The 19,934-nt window shown below is 35.5% G+C and overlaps 1 protein-coding gene across 9 annotated transcripts in view; it reads left to right on the plus strand.

Annotated features, from left to right (window-relative positions):
• The window catches only part of SUPT3H (SPT3 homolog, SAGA and STAGA complex component), a 389,529-nt gene that overhangs the window by 168,902 nt on the left and 200,693 nt on the right, over window positions 1-19,934 (plus strand). Inside the window, exon 1 of one of the 9 annotated variants that reach the window (XM_029243536.1) lies at window positions 15,411-15,644. The exons of the other annotated variants lie outside the window; for them this stretch is intronic. Within the exon in view, the coding sequence (XP_029099369.1) occupies window positions 15,639-15,644 (6 nt within the window). The 5' untranslated portion in view covers window positions 15,411-15,638. Of the gene's footprint in view, window positions 1-15,410; window positions 15,645-19,934 lie in introns of those variants that run through there. 9 annotated transcript variants of the gene reach the window in all.

Genomic DNA, 19,934 nt, shown 5'->3' on the forward strand with positions numbered 1-19,934 from the left:
ATTTTAAGTCTGTAAAGAGAAAAAGTAACATTCTTCAATGTGAGAAATGGTCGTAATAGCCAGCAAAACATTTTGGGCATAATGAATAATTTTATAACATTAAAGTAGGCATCATTTGATAGATCTCTGGACAAAGGTAATTAAATGTTAAGAAAGAAGAGATTAAAGCATACTCAAAAAAGATACTTGAGATATTGTGAACTTTTCTGGAGATTTACCATTTGCTGCTTGCGTTGGTCATTGGCTTCAAGAAGAAAAGTTTTAGATGTTGTCAGGAGTAGAATTCCTATTTTTAAATATCATATAAATTGCCCAGAGCTTGCATTTTATGCCAAGAAATCAAATTTAGCCATTGGTTTATATGAAATCACCTTGATCAAGCCATGTGGGTTTCCCACTGGAATATAATTGTTTCTTAAATGTATTCTGTAGAAAGGGATGAAAAAGAAGGTTGGGACTAGATATTCAAGGTCATTGAATTTCAAACTGAGGAATTTTTATGTAATTCTATAGATTGCTGGGGATATTGAAGATTTTAGAAAGTGGCATAGTCAGGAAAGTGGATAAAATAACCTGGCTGTTTTATATAAGGTAGTGAAAGACTCAAGATGCCACTTCCAGAGAGGTCTGTTTGAAGAAGGATGTCGAAGTATTTAGGCGAGAGATATTACTACCTCTGAGTTGGATGGTGACAGGTTTCTGAACTGCATTTGCCATCTGTAAACAGTAATCCACTATGGCTGTAAATTAAATCCTGTATGTGTAAGAATAAACAAATTCAAAACAATATATCAATCAGATCCATTATGACGGACATCAGTGTTTGAGTAAAAAACAGGTAGAAGTTCTGAGTTCTGAGTACATTTAGATGTACCAATTTGGCATATTCTCACTTACTAGTCATTGTTCTAAATGTGACTCTCCTGGTTACTTTTGCAAAACCCACAAGAGCTTTTGAACCTTCAGCTGGGAAATGCTGGTAGAGTGGAAAGCTTTTGGAGACAGACATCCCTGGGTTTGAATTTTGGCTTCCTTCATAACTTGCTAGTTATGCATTACTGAGCATTACTTCTTAATCCCTTTGAGTCCTGGTTTACTCATCTGTAGGAATTTACCTACCTCGTAGGCATTATATAAGATGATGTACATAAATGGCTTAGCACTCATCGACACTGTTGATGAAAACATGATTTAATTAATGTCAGCCAAAATTCTAATGAAAAAACTATACAATTGGAGTAACACAGTGTTAAGGGCAAAGACACTAAAGAGCCAGAAGAGAGCTTGAAGAATCATATGCTATATGTATTTCTGGGGCCACTTTCCTGGCTTTGAATGTCACACTATATACAGTTCTGTCTTGATTTCTCCTACTTCTACTTCTCACTCCTGGTATGCTTTAGATGTCTTAAAATTCTTAGATACCAGTTTAGATCATTTGTTATATGTGAATTTCCCTGTTCTTCCTTGTCTGTTCCCATCTAACTTTATGTCCCTGAGAAGAAACCATCAGATACAGAGTGGTTTAAATTGCCTTTGTTTGAATCCTGGGACCTAGAAGGCTTTTCCATAAGCCTCATGCTTTCTCCTCTTATGACTGCAGTTCAAATAGAACTTAACTGTCAGTGAAACAAGAGTTTCTCCATCAAATACTTGAATGTTCTCCTAAATGATTTTTTGAGTCCCAACATTTTGTATTTTAGTGATGACTACTATGTTTAGTTTTTTCCTTTCCCCCAAATGAATGACTTTCAGAATATTGTATGAAAAAGTTTCCCAACATGCTTGAAAAACACATGGAAAGATTTACTAAGTAGATAGTAACGTGGAGTTTGAGAGATAAAACAGAGAAATGGATAAATGGGTAGGTGAGAGAGGGTTCAGAGGACAGAAGAGAGAGTTCAAGCCCCCAAAATGACCAGCGTGCTAATGAGTATAAATTTATTATATAATTATTTTGGGGCCTAAATCAGGTATTTACTATGCATATACTTTATAAAATATGAGACACTATATTTTATGATTAATAATAATATTTTCAAAACCTATTTTGAAAATCTTTACCCTGAAGAGTCTATAGAGAAAGCTTTTTATCTGAAATATTGTTATAGTTAATAGATGCAGTTTTTATTATCAGTATTAGCATTCATAGTTAAGTTACAACCTCTAGGTACCAAAATTTGGGGAGAGTCAATCATCCTTCCTGTGTTCTTTTCTCTGTGAATTGACCCTTTAAGCATCTTAACTTGTAATACCTTGGTATTTATGTAGGAGACTTCGGGGAAAAAGTTAAAATTCAGTATTTTCAAATTAATCATCCAGCATTGTTTTTTTTAAATAATTGTTTTCTACCAACTAAACTCATGCAACATAATACTTCCATACTTATACCTGTATTTAACACCATTCTTCAAAATATGTATCTTAAAAGTAAAAATACTTTCTGTGCTTTATGTAACTGAAGTTACAAAAGACTTGTAACTTCTAATAATCAGCTTAATCTGATCTTAAACTCCTGATGGTTTTGGAACAGGAATTTTTGTTTTAAAGAGCTTGTTAAATGAATTATGCAATTATAAGTAAATGTGGTCACAGCTGTTTTTGATTTCTTTGTTATACACCTGATTGGAAACAAGTTTTTAAAAATATTTTTCCATTTCTTACACTGACACCTAGTGTTCACTATTCCTGATATCTTGAATATCGAAATTTAGTTATTAATAGCTCTGGAACTAGAATTACATTAAAACTTCTTTTTTTTTTTTTAGCAGTGCACCTGTTCACAGACCAATAGCTCCTATTTTCAACATCAGTGAGACAGAATTTTTTCTAGTTATGTATATGACACCATTATGAATCAATTGCTGAGGCTCTTTTGAACACAGCAAAACTGAAAGAAGCATAGAGTTTTAGAGGTGAAAGGAACTTGAGGAGGTTTTTAAAACCAAGATTCTTAAGACCCCAGTGCTTTGTTATGTACACAATTCCTTCAAATCCAAGTGGATGGTTTTGTTTCTGTGAGTTTTGTTCCTTGGTGATAGAGGTAACAAATCACATTTAATCATGTAAGCATTTAAGATTTGATATTAGTAGTTGACCAGGAAGTAAGACTGAGTTGTTTTTGATTTTTTTTAATTGAGGTATAATTGACATAGAACATTATATTAGGTGTACAACATAATGATTCAATATTTGTATATATAGCAAAATGATCACCACAGTAAGTCTAGTAAACATTCGTCACCATACATAGTTAAAAAAAATTTTTTTTCTTGTGATGAGGACTTTTAAGATATACTCTCTTGGCAACTTTCCAATTTGCGATACAGTATTATTACCTATGGTCACCATGCTGTACAGTTTCTAATTTTTGTAATGGGTGACCTTGTGATGTTATGTGTTTACTATTTCCTGTGACTTCCTAAGGATGATTTAAGTACTCCAGCCTTTCTGATAATACACTTTAAAGATCTAGAAGGTTAGTATCAGATTATCTGCAATTAAGTGAAAATGTATATATAAGTTGGAGAAAATTTATTTATGCAGTAAGCATAAACCAGAAATCCAGGTGACCAGTGCACATAGTGAAATTTGTTCATTTCATTTTTTATATTTTTTATTAAAGTAGGGAATGATATTGGTAAAATGAAAATTTTAAAGAAGCTTGAACATTTAATTTGCTTAAGTATTTACAAAGTCAGTGACAAGAGTAAATTTCAAGTCATTTCTAATTTAATTTGCTACAAACTTCAGAGTATTTGAATATAGAAATGTATCTTTCAATGGAGTATATAATTTTCTTGTAAGTAAAAGTCAAACATTTTAAATATAGGAGATAATCATAATTGAATTAGATTTATTGTTAGTAATAGTTATGATGTTTCTAGGTAATCTAAGAACTTTGAAAGGGGAACTCTGTCACATAAGCTGTTGTTTTATATATAATTTATATTTATTATGTAATTAATATTTATGATTTATATTTATCACCTGCTATTTGATAGATACTGTTTTTGATGCTTGAGGTAAGTGTCTAATGAGGTCTTCATTCATATTGTTTTGGTTAACAGAAATGATAAGAATAAAGAAATGTAGAAAGAAATTACAAAAGAATTTTGATTACCATTTTTTCATTTTTAATAATTTCCAGTATATTTCTCACATTATTTGGGGGGTTGGATTTCAATACATTTCTGAATTAGTGTTTTCAGGATTATCAAGTTCACCCCCAAATCAACCAAGTTCTTGGAAAAGAGGTGCCCGGTCCCTTTAACTATGTGATGTGAAAGGACCTTGTCAGATATAACAAAAATGAGTAATGAAGTAGGTAGCAATTGTGGAGTACATAGTTTTTCCTTGGCTTAAATGTGTTGAAGTTTTTAATTTGGAATATCAGCATCCATTAATGTTGCATGAAGATTGGAGCAGTAGTAGATAATGTACATAAATACAGTGATTCTCTGTGTATAGATACTTCAGAATATTTAGTAAAATATTTAAGTCTTTCTGTTGTAAGTCAGGGCAGTAGGATTCCAAATCACATTTTTCCCAGGCACTTAATTAAAATGCATAATGTGGCACTTTTAAAATTTATAAGTTCATTGGCTCCCATTTTATTCAAGTTGCTTATTTCATTTAGAAGCCCAAGTAAAATTAAAGAAAGGCATCACACTCACATATAAGTGAGTAAAAGTTCACCTGGCTTTTTCCCCTTTCTGTTCTAGCCGCAAAAATTGGTCGAAACTGCTGGGACAGGCAGTTATTTTAGCATAGTTTCTGGTTTAATGTTTTATCAGGCCCAATAGTAAAATATTCTGCAACTACTGCAATTTTATATTGCTACTCTCAAGGCAGAACTCTGTTAAAAATAGTGTATAATTATGTGGATTCTGATATAAGTAAAATCCTGTCTCCTCAATATACTGTATATACAAGAGGTTGAGTTAGACCGGATGGGATTGTTAGCCTCACATGGGTTCCATCATTCATTGGTTCATCAAAGATTTACTGATGAATGTGCCAAAGCGTTGTTTCAGGCATTAGGGATGTCATGGTACATAAACCCCCTGCCCCCAGAGAGCTTATCTTTTGGTGTGCAAGAAAGATAATAAATAAATGAATAAATAATATCAGATAATGTTAACTGCTATGAAGAAAATAATGCAGGATAAGGAAAGGGAGAGATAAAGTTAGATTACTTCAGAGGAGATGGTATTTGAGTAAAAAATTAAATAATGTTGAATAGAATACCATACAAAGATCTAGGGGAAGAGCATTCTAGACTGAGTGACAGGAGGTATAAAGGTCCTGAGACTGGAATGTGCTTCAAGAACAGAAATATCAGGGCATTTGGAGTGAAGTGAGTGGGGTCAGATGGTAGAAGATGATGTGTAAAAGGGAGGCAGGGGCCAGATTATGCATGCATTGTGTTTCTCTGTGTCACTTTCACTGTTTGACTTTGTACGGGCAGAAGTTTTGGGGATTTTTTTGCGGTACGCGGGCCTCTCACTGTTGTGGCCTCTCCCGTTGCGGAGCACAGGCTCCAGACGGGCAGGCTCAGCGGCCATGGCTCACGGGCCCAGCCGCTCCGTGGCATGTGGGATCTTCCCGGACCAGGGCACGAACCCGTGTCCCCTGCATTGGCAGGCGGACTCTCAACCACTGCGCCACCAGGGAAGCCCCGGACAGAAGTTTTTTAAAGGTTTAATTTACATTGATAAATCTTGCTAAGGAGTTGCATTTTGTTCAAAGTCTGATAGGAAACTGCTAAAGTTTATAAGTAGCGGAGTGATTTGTGCTCTCATTTAAGGGTATTTTTTTTTTTTTTTAGAATTTATTTGACTTTGAAACAAAAGCACTTGAGTTTCAAAAATATTTTTGTCCAAGTGAAGTAAATTCACTAATTCTTTTTTCACCATTCCAGCAGTTTCTAAATGTGCAGTACAGTATTTTCAACCACGTGTACATTGTTGTGCAGCAGATCCCCAGAACCGTCTGGATGATCTAAGATTTTTAAAAGATCACTCCAGCTGGCTGTAGGTGTTTCGGAGTGGAAGCAGGGAGACTAACTGGTTAAGAGACTTCAGTAGTGGTTTCTGGTCGCTCACTCACTGTAGTGGTGAGTGGTTTCTGGTCGCTCACTCACTGTAGTGGTGAGAAGTGGTCCAGTATGGCTTTATTTTGGAGGTGGTATCAACAGGACTTGCTAATAACAGAGTGGATATTAGATGTGAAGATACAGAAGAAATCAAGGATGACCTCTAGAATGTTTATCTGAACAGCTAGATGAATAGCAGTTTGGGGCCAAATTTTAGCATTTATGTGTTAAATGCATTTATCATATTAAAGTTGAGAAACCTGTAAGACAGCTAAGTGGAGGAGTAGAGTAAGCAGTTTAATATATGACTTGAATTCATGAGAGAGGTTGGTGCTAAAGATAAAAATTTTGTAGTCATTGGCATATTAATGGGATTTAAAGTCATATAAGGTAGTATGAGGTCTCTTAGGAAGAGAAGAGAGAAGACTGGAGAGCAGCCCCAGGAGGTATCCCAACACACACAGGTTGAAGAAATGAAGACACAGGCCAGGAGATGAGTGACACCAACTGTATGGTATCCTGGTAGCCAAATGAAGAGAGTGTTTCAGATCCTGTTGAGAAGTTGACTAAAATGAAGACAGTGGGTCGATTATTGCATTTGATAAGTTGTGGCAAGAATAGTTCCAATTCAGTGGTGGGAACAAAAAGTCTTTTTAGAATTAATTACCAAGAGCACTGGAGATGAGAAAGTGAAGGCAGAAGTAATAGTCAATCTTGAAGGGATTTTTGCTCTAAAACTAGTATAAACGCATCCTGGCTTGCTCAGGGAGTCCTGCTTGGTGCCTATCATCCTAGCATAATTATTATCAGCACTCCGTTTACCGTCAAAGACTGAGAGGGGATGTGGTATCAAGGGAGGATTTTAGTGAACCTGATTATTATTCTAATGGATCTAATAATATAAATGAAATCTTACAGTGTATATTCTTCTGAATCTAGCTTCTTTTACTCAACATCATGTTCGTGAGATTCATCATGTTGCTATTCTCGTGCAAGATGGCATTCCATTGTATAAATTTGACACAATTTATTTATCAGTTTTGATAAATACTTGGGTTAATCCAATTTAGAGCCATTATTAAAAGTGCTCCCGTGAATATTCTTGTACAGGTATTTTGATAAACACATTTTTGTTGGTTATACTTAGGGGAAGAATTTTAATATAGTAGGATTTGCTTTTCTAATATATAATGTAAGGTAGGTTGGTATTCTACAAAATGATTAAGGTATTATTTTATAATTTAGACAGTCTCAAAAAGCAAAGCAAAACCTGATTTTAAGTCATTCCTTTGGCTCAACTGTATTGAGGTCTTCTGAATGTCTTATATTGTACTTTAGGGGTACAATGAGGGCTAAAACCTTCAACAGGTACCATATAGGATGACTTCTGTGGATACCTTACCGGAGAGGTTATATATAGTCCAGCAGGGGATATGATAAATTATTAAATGAATATACTACTAACGAAGATGTAATATATGAGATGTTATAGTGGTTCAGTGAGAGAGAAATTAGTTCTTCCTCTAAGAATCAGGAAAAACCTTATGAAGGAAATAATTTTTGTGCTGGGCTTAGGAATTAATGTTGTCTGATCTCGTAGAGACTAGAAATAATCTGGGAGTTAGATAGTGGAAGGTATAGATAGGAGAATAGTTCGAGGAAAAGGGGTAGTTCATTTTGAGGGGAGTATAGCATCCATGAAGAGAAACGAAAGGAAATAGAAATTTTAAAACTCTGAGACCATATTTAATAGAAATTGAGAGTCTCTTGAAGTTTTGACCTTATTTTTTTCAGTTGCTGTTTTTTAGATGACAACCTAATATCAGTACATGGAATAATTTGGGCCAGAGAGACTCTTGTTGGGGGCCCTGCTAGGATACTGGGCATTTAGACTCCCAGGGCTTGACCTTAAGTTAGATGGTTATAAGATATGGTGTGGGAGCATGGCGTATGCAGTGGAGAGCGAACCTTTTGTTCTGAGCTGATTGTAAGCAAACGTTAATGTTACTCAATAGGCTGCAACTTAATCACTTTGACAGGAAAGAAGAGCTAATAATTAAAAGTGTTCATGTAAATTTTTTAAACGTTTGGCCATGTATGCTGATTGTAACCTTATTTCACTCTATTATAAAAGTACAAAAGCCTTCTGACACTAAAGAATCTTTGACTTGGCTGGCCAGTGTTAGATGGGGAGAGCCTATCTGTACCACAGAAAACATCAGAATCTCTGCCCAAGTTGTTTTTTTCCCTTCATATAGCGTATGCTCTATGATGTCAGACATAGTAACAGGAAGAACATCTCCATCTGGTAGTCATTACCTGTAGCTTGTATGTGTCTTCTGGAAGTTAACTTTTAATGTTAAACAAAGGAAGCTGATCAAAACCAGCTGTAAAACCTTTACATAGTTCATATTTTATACAGTCAGCATTAGGTTACCATTCACATAACTGCATGTCTGGAGTTTAAAAAAAATAATAAGGTAAATCTTTTCCTTTTATTAAAATAAATGTAATCCTGACTTTATAGTTGACACAACTTTAATTGTTTTCCTGTTTGGCAGGAAAATTTAATGCAGTTGGCATCATTATGTATGTATTTTACACACCTTGGAGAAATAATGGCTCATTTATTAACTATATGTGCCACAATTAATATATTTTGGATCTAATCAAAATAAAAACGGTAGGTTGAAATATAATTTTCTAATATAAAATTATGGGGTTAGTAAATGTAGAAACTCGCCAGCTAAACACGTAACCGGCCATTAAATGTATTATGTGAACTAATTCTATAGATAATGAAAATTACTCTAGTAATACCTCCTTTGACACATGGCATTTATTATAATTCTAGATACATGCAAAAACAGTAATTTTAGATCATTATTGGTTATGATAAGAAATGACTCAGAGAATTTTAAATCAAGATGACTTGTTTTCTTTAATTGAATTTAGAAGAACTAAGGAATTTGGAGAAATCGGAACATTCTGGGCCGTGTTTTGCCTACTGTTGGTACATTGTGTATGTTTAATAACAGTTTCTTCTGCCTGGAACTTGCAGTTGTTATATATATAGAAATTTTGAAATCACAAAGAAGCACATGAATTTGTAATAGCACATACTTTTGAAATATCTGTAACAACAGTATTGAGGATTTGCTATCATGAAATGGAATTTCCTATCAAGAAAATGCAGCAGATAATGTAATGACTCATAACAATCTAGGCGGAAGACAGTAAGCATTTCTCTACCAAAGAAATATTTTGAAATTCAGTGGTTCTTTTGCAAGTGATTAGCACTGTTTTGTTGGAAATGTTCTAGTCTGTAGCAACCTAAGTATTGCTCACAAATACCATTTAGGCAGAGAAGCCAAGGACAGTTCTGACCATCCAAGTGTAGCACCATATCAAGTGTGACCAAGATCTGACAATCTGTTGTATAGGTGCTTTTCTGAGGCCTTGGTTAACTCTCTAGCTTTAGAAAGGTATTCTAAAATGTATAAGCACATAAATAGAAAGTAATTGACAGCAAACATTAATAATTATTAAAATAATGTAATTGTAGTTTTCATTTCTGCAAATAGGGGCGCATTCTATTTTTAAAAGATATAGGATATCTTGTATGCAGAAAAAGTACTGAACAATGTTACCATCAGAGAATTGAGAAGTTACCATTCCTTAGGAGGGAGATTTAAAGAGTGTTTTACTTTAATCATAGTATTTGTATTGGAACATTTAAGTCAATTTAAGGTATGTTCATTTCTAACACAAAAACAAGTAATTTAGCACATGCTAGGAACTCAGTATATGTATGTCTATTAAGTTACTCATTGTGTAAAGAAGGCTTAGCTAAACTCAATACTTTTTCTTAGACTACATATATATATATATGTTTTATATAGAGAGAAAGAATATATATAAATATGTACATGTATGTAATATAAGTAAATATACAAATTTGTACATTTAAAATTAGCACAAGAAAATGCACATTTTAGTTGCTCAGTTCAGGGAGCTTTTACAATTCTATATTACCGTGTAACCATCACCCCAAACTAGGACTAACATTTCCATTCCTTAAGGAAATTCTCCTTTCCAGTCACAACCTGCCTGCTGCCCCCAGGTGATTGCTCTCACCATAGATTAGCTTGTCTGCTCTTAGATTTCATGTAAATGGAATTGTATAGAATGTACTTTCTTGTATCTAGCTTCCTTGGGTTTATTAGTCTTTTCATTTCATACTTTCTAGTGGGTATGTATTGTTATCTCAGTGTGATAGTTCCTTAATGATGAATGACATTCAGTACCTTTATTTCTGTTTCCTTAATGATGAATTATATTCAGTACCTTTAAATATGTTTATTGGCCATTCATACGTCTCACCTTGTGATATATCTGTTCATTTTTTTGTCTGTTTTTTTTCATGTTATTTGTACTTCCTGTGCTTTGTCCAATGAATCTTTGTGTACACCAAGATCATGAAAATTCTCTCTCAGGTTTTTTTCTGGTATTTTTATGGTTATTGATTTTATGCTTAAGTCTGTGATCTACACTGAATTAATTTTTACTTGTGGAATAAGATAAATATTGGAGCTTATTTTTCCCATCCAGTAGTTACAACCACATTTGTTACCCATGTTTCAGCAACATTTTGGATAAAAGACCATATGACTTTTAAATTATTTGTACAATTCATCAACATTTCAATTCTCTTAGCTCCTTTTAATTTAATTACAGTTTGTCCACTAGTGAATTCACTAAACAATACCTGCCCACAACATTTCAACGAGTTGGTGTCATCATGCATTCTAGTTCTCTGTCTCTTCCATTTGTATACTCATAGACCAATTACTTCTATTTGTCAGTATGGAGTGACTTTTGGTGAATTTGTATCTAACTTCTATCTTAAAGTTCTCCTCAGAATCTCAGTTAATCTGTTTTTCCCACTCTTCTCAAAGCTAAGTGTAAAGACGATCCCCACAAGCCATAAGATCTTAAGTGTTTTTCTAAAACTATTCAGGTGAATTTTTAGAACGTGATGCCCCTAACGTGTTTTAGGTGTGGTAGTGTAATGTAATGGTTGAAGCCCAGTTGCTCATCTATATAAGATTTCTTAGGTTTCTGTGTTCATTTTAGAAACATTTTGATGACTCCCATAAGTGAAGTTATCAAAACACTGATTTGCAGTTTTTCAAATTAAATAATCTTATTTAATTTAGTCTATTTTCACCGTAGACTTAACTTATTAACTGATTATAATTAATTTGATCTTTGGATTAAAGCTGATTTTTATCTTTGTTATTCTTCTCTATAGTTTCCAAGCTTTCCTTGATAAACATGTATTGCTTTTATAACCAGGAAAGAAAGAGTAGCCATTAACAATGTCCAAGAGTAGAATATGTTCTCTAAACTTCTATCAATGCCTAATTAACTAACAGGACATATTTAGATATCAGAGTATTTTGGCTAATGAATTTTCAAATTAATGTAAATAGAAGATGGAGAAAATTGGGCTTCTAGAATGCTTTGAGTTGGTGTGTTTAATTATATTGTTTGGGCTATGTAGATCTGTATATTTAAATAATACTGCTGTGGACTACCCATACATCTTCTGTGTAGATAATGAAGACTGTCTGCTGAGGTATCAGCCAAAATGTTGCTTATGAGGGACGAAAAACAGACTACAGGGGGAAAAGTAATTTTTTTCAAACTTTTATTTGGGTAAATAAACAGTTGAGAGCATGAAGAAATTTTAGAAATGACAGGGGAACAAATGTTACCATTGTTTTATGAACTCTGAGCTCATTTTTTTTTACCCTGGAACTTTCAGATGTTTGAATGTGTAGTGACACAGTTCTCATTGCCTGAGTCCTTCTTGTAAGATAAACAGGGGATCCAAGTTTGAAGAGTGCTTGTCTGTCTGGGCTTAAAACCCAGGAGCTGACTGTGGAGCAGCCTTGGTAACAGAGGAACATGAGTACAGATGACTCTGCATCAGAAACAGATTCGGAAGAGTCAAAATTCTAAGTCAGTGCTTCTTAAACTATTTGAAGTAAAAGTCCAGTTTTTTTGTTATTGTTGGTATTTTTTACGTTTACCACATTTATAAAATATAATAAAAAATCATAGTGATGTCAAAATATTATAAAAGTTTCTAAACATTCATTTTCTGTTCTTGTCTTGCTGAAGACTGACAAGAGTTCGTGGTGTGGTGCTAGTCAGGGCCCGTATTATTATTATTATTTTTTTGTGTGTGTGTGTGTGTGGTACGCGGGCCTCTCACTGTTGTGGCCTCTCCCGTTGCGGAGCACAGGCTCTGGACGCGCAGGCTCAGCAGCCACGGCTCATGGGCCCACCCGCTCCGCGGCATGTGGGATCTTCCCGGACCGGGGCACGAACCCTTGTCTCCTGCATCGGCAGGCGGACTCTCAACCACTGCGCCGCCAGGGAAGCCTAGGGCCTGTATTCTGAGTGGCGCTGATAAGAAAGCATTGTATCAGTTTAATTGGCAGTGTATTTTTTTTCTTAGTGCTAAAATAATGGTGATCTTAACACTTGATGGTAATAGAGGTTTGATGAAATATTTGGTATATATGGCTTAATTTCTCTGAAACCAGAGTTTCTGGGGTCAGACTGCCTCATTAATTTGGGGGCAAGTCCTGTATCCTCCATCTCCTTGTTGTAAAGTGGGGATATTATCATTCCTAACCTCATTGCATTGTTTTGATGATTAAATAAGAAAATTCATGGCAGTTGCTTGGCATGACATAGTAGGCGTGTTACATATATTAAGCCATATTGTCACTCTCACCCAGACTTTTTATCCTAGGAGCTCAGTGACAGGCCACTTTAGAGGAGTGTTTAGCACGCTAGGTCCAGTTGGGAAAAGTCACAGGAGATTACCTCTCTTTGTAGAGCTGGCTATCAAGCACCAGTAAAGTCAGGTTTAATTCAGGGAATACCAACAGCCTGTGAGTTTCTTCTGGTAGGTCTGCGCATCAGGTATCTGTGTCACATTTAAGAAGGGTATCTATACGGGCTGAAGTAGGTCTTTAGGAAGCAATTAATACAAAGTCAAGATCTGCCTTTCCAGGGAAAGGGATCCAATAAAAGCTAAGATGGGTCACCAGGACTCAGTTTCCAGAGACTGATGTTCATGACAAGACTCTAGCCCTAGAATAAAACTGGAGTGCATGCTAATAACCAGAAGAGGTACCTGGTCAGGAGGTATGGTATACATGACAGAGTTCTGGGAAAGCTGTGTCTTGGTTGACATGTGAACATATAAGAACTTATTGTGCACACTGGTTATCAAGCTAAAACAAGAGACTCTCTTTTGCCTTTTTTTGGCTGATGACTCGTTCTCATTGGCTCCATACCTAGGAAGATCTGAGTTTGCAGGTTACTGGTCTTTAATAGATATAATGGGCAAGGCAAAGATAGGCAACTAAAGAAGAGTTATTTGGTTAGGTAGGTTCCTCACCTGTGACTTCTGCAGCCTTTTCTAAATGTTTTCTGAACAATAATTTTAAAATGTAGATTGGAGCTTCTTGATGTTGACCTTAAGGAATCCTCAGTTCACTGTCCTATGGAATGAATAAAAATGTGGGTTTCCCAGATGTCTTTTAACCATGGCTTCGTTATTCCTGTCACTCAATAAACTTGAAACTCTTGCCAAATAGGAACCTGCCTGAAAAGAAGATACATATCTTTCTGTTTACTTTATCCATTTTTCTTCATCTTACATTTTCCAGAAGGGTAGGCAGAAATAAAATACTGAAAAACCTCTTTTTCAATCAAGGGTTTATTACTCTTTATCACATTTATTTTAAGTATCGTGAACGTACTGATTATGTTAAGAATAAATGGCAAGAGAAGACGTAAAGGAATATGAAGTTTGTTTTGTGGCTCAGATGTTTGTTGTTTATACATCTGCTTCGTTGCCTGTGATTTCATTGGTGGTTTTGAACTCGTGGGCGTCTTGCTGTATACTGGTAGTGGTAGTTGCTTCCATGTCATCACTCCAGTTTGTAAAAAGAAGTTGCTTCCATTTTGAGATGAAAGGACTTCGTTTTCCCAGCTGTTGTCCATGCATGCAGCCCCTTCAGCAGAAACTTATGTCTCTGAACACTGAATAAGAATAGATTGATCCTATAGTTCACAGACTGGCTTTGGGGTGGTCTGAAAAATTCAGAAATCTACCTTTTGATCTAAAAGCTCTATAAATTCTCATAAATTTCAACATGTTTTAACTCCCATCTAGATAGTGACTGTTCCTTGGATAACATGGGTTTGTTGGGTAAGCAATGATCTTTTTCCCCTTAAATTTCCAGATTATATGAAATAAATAATGATATGCTATTTACTAGATTCATAGCCAATGAAAATGAGCAGATTTTCTTCAATGCATTCGGTAACTTCAGAGCAGGCTCTGTTAGAAGTCCTTTCTTGGAAACAACTGACCAAACGTAGTGTATTGATACATGGCATTGATCTGTGGTCTCTTCTACATGTGGCCACTTTGTTGCATAACTTTGCTGAAGTGAGCGGAGCCATTTCCCTCTCCCAGCAGTTAACAAATGCTGCTACCAGTAGCTACTGGTGGTCTCCTCTCTAGGCATAATTGAAGATGTAGAACGGAGTTACTGTGTTTTTCCTTTGTGTCAGAGTAGTTACCTAAGACCTGAAGAGGAGAAGGTAGCTCAATATTACCAAATATTTTTCAAAAAATAAAACCAATTCAGTTACTTTAAGCGTTCTCTACAAAATATAATTTTGTTAAACTGTGTATTTTTTGGTGGTTTCCTCCCACTCTACTCATATATCTCAGATTCTTTTGGTATAGTGCTGAAGCAGTTACTCTCTAAAAAAAAACTCTTAACAGGAACTTTCTAGGAAATATGGAGGCGACTATTAGTATACTGTTTCCTTCCATTAGTTTACATGTACTTATATGAATCATACGTACATTTTTTCCCTCCCAAACTTCCTAAACCAGGCCAAATATGCTGTGCCAGTTTATAAGGGCCTATAAATCTGAGCAGCATTAGGACCGCAGATCCATCCTTTTTTCTCGCTCTTCCTACGACTGTAAAATTAGTCCATGCGGTGATCTCTGGATTTCAGTTCTATCTCCCCTTCTGACACATGCTGTTAATCCGTAAACACAACTTTTATCGTGTCACCCTCCCCCCCACACACTCGAGCCCCCCGCTCCCACTCAGAACGCTATACTGTTGTTTAACACCTTCTGCTTTGGTTCGTTTAATACCTTTGTTTGTATTGATACTATCATGGTGGTATTCACAATTTGCTGCCTTGTTTTACTACCTTTGTAATGTTTTTGGTGACAGGATCCATAATTCTCTTTATCTCCCCAACTTCTAATTCAGCATTTTGTAGTCACATAGTCTATATTTACTGACCCTCTGCTGTGCTCGGGGCACTGTAAAGTACATTGAGGACTCAGACGAAAGATGTAAAATACACTCCTAAGAAGCCTGAACTGCTTGGATGCTCCGTGTAATGTTTGTTGGCTGTAATGTTGGTGAGTATCTCATAATGCTAAGGAATTTGTCTAAGAATAATAATTTTATAGTATTTACCAGCATGCTCTGATTTATGCTTTTAAAAATTGAATTTGGGCTTCCCTGGTGGCTCAGTGGTTGAGAGTCTGCCTGCCGATGCAGGGGACATGGGTTCGTGCCCCCGTCCGGGAAGATACCACATGCCGCGGAGCGGCTGGGCCCGTGAGCCATGGCCGCTGAGCCTGCGCGTCCGGAGCCTGTGCTCCGCAGCGGGAGGGGCCACAACAGTGAGAGGCCCGCGTACCGCAAAAAAAAAAAAAAAAAAAAAAAAATTGAATTTATTACAGTATACTAATTTTTATTATTTTAATTTTTGCAGTGTTATATGTGTTACTTTATTTCATAAGTACTTTATAAACTACTTTGTAAGATACATGGTTCAACTTTTGAAAAAAATGCTACAACAGCCTTGAGTTTATCATGGGCTGGATTGAATGATTAGCTTAAAAGACGCGTCTGTATCCTTTACCGTATCAGACTCCAGTGTAAACACTAGGTAAGGTGTATATTCATATGAAAATTTGTGTACTCTATATTTGGAAGTAGATTGATTTTGGGTGCTTTTTAAATTGTTTAAGAAAATTTGGTATGGAATAACTCTTTCATTTTAACAGTGTGTAGATGTTCACACAATACATTATCACTCAGTTGAATCCCCTTCAGTTAGAATTCGGGATCTTGCCAAAAAAGCACCTCAGGGATAAAAAGCTTTAGACATGAATGTTATTTAAAATATATTAGTCTGATGTTGATTTATATACTCATATATAATGGAGTTTTAAACTATTATACACATATAACATTGCAAAAGTTTAAAATAATAAAAATTATGGATATACATTGTAATAAATTCTAGTTTTAAAAGTATCAACAATTGATAATTTCTGAATAGGATATGTTCTTATGCAGTCTACCAAAAAGTGTGCGAAATGTTGAAGGAAAGCAAAGCACAGATGAGCAAAACACAGATCCTACCCTCCTGATGCTTCCTGTCTCATTTCTATGAAACATTATAAGTACCATAGAAGAATACAAGGCGCTTAGATATTCAACCAAGGGAGAGATCAGATCTACTTAAAAGATCAAAAACATCTTTATAATGCGTAGGGGATTTTGGGGTGAGTTTTGAATCGGATTTCAAGTGGAAAGATGGATAAATGAAGAGGGCAGACATTCAAGGCCGAGAGGAATAGATAAGTGTGAACATGTGCATTTGAACAACTTCACTAATTAGTAAATAGTGAATAATGAGTTTGGCTAGAGCTGAAAACGATGAGGGGGAAAGGGTAATGAAACTGGAGAGTAGCTGGAGTCATACTATTAGACTTCTCAATGTTTCTCAATGACAATTATGCCCTCCTTTTAGTGGGAAGGGTTAGAACCTTAGGATAAAAGAAAATCAATGTGTATGTGAGGTTTTAAAGAGCCCCACAGGTACATCTAATATGGCCTTTCAGGTATGTGTGCTCCCTAAAATTGAGAATCACTCTGTAGACTCTAACGCTTCATGTCAGACACTACTCTAAGTACTTTGCTCTCTTTGTTAATACCATCTGTATTATGATGGGCCTGAGCCTGTCTCCCTAGTCTTAGACACTTATGAGCACTTCACGTATGCATCTGAAACAAAATTCCTTAGCTTACCTTCAGATTCCTCTTTGCCAGCAAATGTTTAATTTCTCATGTGGGGATACTGCCTTTTACCGAGTTAATAAAACTAAAAACCGTAAAGTCACCCTTGACTTCTTATTTTCTCTCCTTCTCTCTCCCCTCACTCTCTCCCCTGTCTCCCTCCTACTCCCCACTCTCTCTGCCTGCGCCTCACTCACACACACACACACACACACACACACACACACACACACCCCTTTTTCTTGCCTTCTGCCTTGCTTATACTTTCTAATGCCTAGAGCACTCTTTTTCTTTTTCATACTCTTCTCCCATCCCTCCTTTTCTGGTCTGTCTTGCCCATCAAAGTATGACCTCCCTGAGGATGAGGACCACATTTTAGTCATCTTTGCATTCCCAGCCTCTGGTGTAGCGTCCAGTACACTGGAGATCCTCTCAGGAGCGTGAGGTAAGGTACAATCAGTCTGTGGATTTGCTTCTCCTGACAGTAGGACTAAGGTAATGTCTGTTAGTAATAATGGGGCATTTTCTAAGAGCTGTATTTATGTAGAGGTTTTGTTTTGCTATTGCTTTAAACTTGGTTAAATAAGAGTGTCTGCATCCAAGGTGTTTAATTATATTGACAATCATCATCTACTGAGAAATGCAGTCTGTACAAAATTCTACCATTGGTTTGACTGAATTTTTGCAAAGCTATTGAAACATATTCATGCCATAATTTGGAAATTATATTCAGCACATTCCTAGAGAACCTTTGAGTGAAATTTGGTATGAATGTGTATCTGTTTAACAATCTTTCTTAGTTAGCTCTTAACACCTCTGAGAAACAAAACCTTATGCCCTTCTGTAATGTTAATTTAAATTTCTGAATGAATCAAATACGGCAAAACAAACCGTAACAATCTTACTTTAAATATGCTCTTTCAAACTTACAACTCCATAATGGCATAATTCTTCCACCCCATTAATTATCCCATTTCAGAAAATGTGTTTTAAGTCTTCTATCACTGACTCATCTCAAAAAACCTTTTTGTTCACCTCCCTATTATAACTAAAAATATTATTCCATCAATAATACCTAGATCATTCCCTCTGATTTCTTAAAAGATGTGGTTCATTTGCCTGTCCATCATACTCCTCTTGGTCAGTTCAGTAGTTACATACATGATCTTTCCAATACCCTGGCCTTTCACTTTCTTTTTCTCCAGTGATACGGTCATCCAGCCTGCTTCAGCCAGAATTCCCATGGTCATACCTGGGACCTTGTCAACAATAACTGCACTCGCTCTACAATTTCACTTTAAAGTATTCTGCTCTCCAGTCACCACCTCCCGTTATCCCTCACTTATTTTTAGATTTCATGGTCAATAATTATAATCATTCCCTTGCATGTGCGTTAATTCCCCTTTGTGTTCTACCTAAGAAATTCCCCTCTGTGTTTAAACAAATTCAAACAATCCAATGAAAAATGGACCAAAAAACTCATGAAAACCAAAATGTGATATTGCTCTGCCTCCATTGTAATGGCTAAAAATAAAAAGGTTGAAAATGGTTATCGTTGGTGGGGATGAAGAGCTGATGGGAATGTAAAATGGTACAAACACTTTGGAAATCAGTTTTGCGTTTTCTTATAAACATATTCTTACCATAAGACCCTGCAGTTCTACTGTATATTTACCTAAGAGAAACGAAAAGCCAAGTGAAAAGAAAAAGGCCTGCACAATTACTTTTACATGATGGTTTTAAATAGCTTATTCATAATAGTCCGAAATTGGAAACAACTCAAGTATCTATCAAAAGTGCAATGGATAAACAAATTGTGGAATATTCATACAATGGAATACTACTCAAGAATAAAACGAATGGACTAAAGATACCACAAATAACAAGGATGAATCTTAAAAAACATTATGCTGAATGAAAAACTCCATACAAGGATACATACGGTACGATTCCATTCGTATGAAGCTCTAAAACAGAGAAGTCTAATCTACGGTAATGGAAGACCTATCAGTAGTTGACTGGGGGGTAGGAGTGATTGACCACAGAGGGACATTGTGAGGTTTGGGGCTTATAGAAATGCCCTAGATATTGATTGTGGTGGTTAGGGCAAGGGTGTATATATTTTTCAACACATCAAATTTTCACTTAAAAACGGGCATTTTATTAGATGTAAATTATACCTTAGTAAAGTTGACTTTTGAAAAACATATTTGGGTATTTTTTCCTTTTGACTGTTATCAGTGAATATCAGTTTAGTTCATTTCTGCCCCTCCTCATCCCAGCCACACACATCTCATTGATTCAGTGTCATTTTTTGAATATAATAAAACACTAAGATGATTCAGAAGTCAAAAACATATTAAAGAGTTTTCCCAGTAAAGTCCCATGCTTTTTATATTTATGTATATACTCACATACATATACACATATTCAGACATATTTACATATATGCATACATGTGCATATATATTATATAAATAATGTAGATATCTTCACAAAGATAGTATTCTTTATTAATTTTTTTGCCCCTTTTTGTTGTTGTTTTTTAACATTTAGCAGTATATCTGGAGAATGACTCCATATCAATTCTCTATAAGTTGAGAATTCATTCTTTTTTT

This window comes from Monodon monoceros, unplaced genomic scaffold (assembly GCF_005190385.1).
Source record: "Monodon monoceros isolate NGI ecotype Baffin Bay Population unplaced genomic scaffold, NGI_Narwhal_1 Super_Scaffold_3, whole genome shotgun sequence".
Taxonomy (NCBI): domain Eukaryota; kingdom Metazoa; phylum Chordata; class Mammalia; order Artiodactyla; family Monodontidae; genus Monodon; species Monodon monoceros.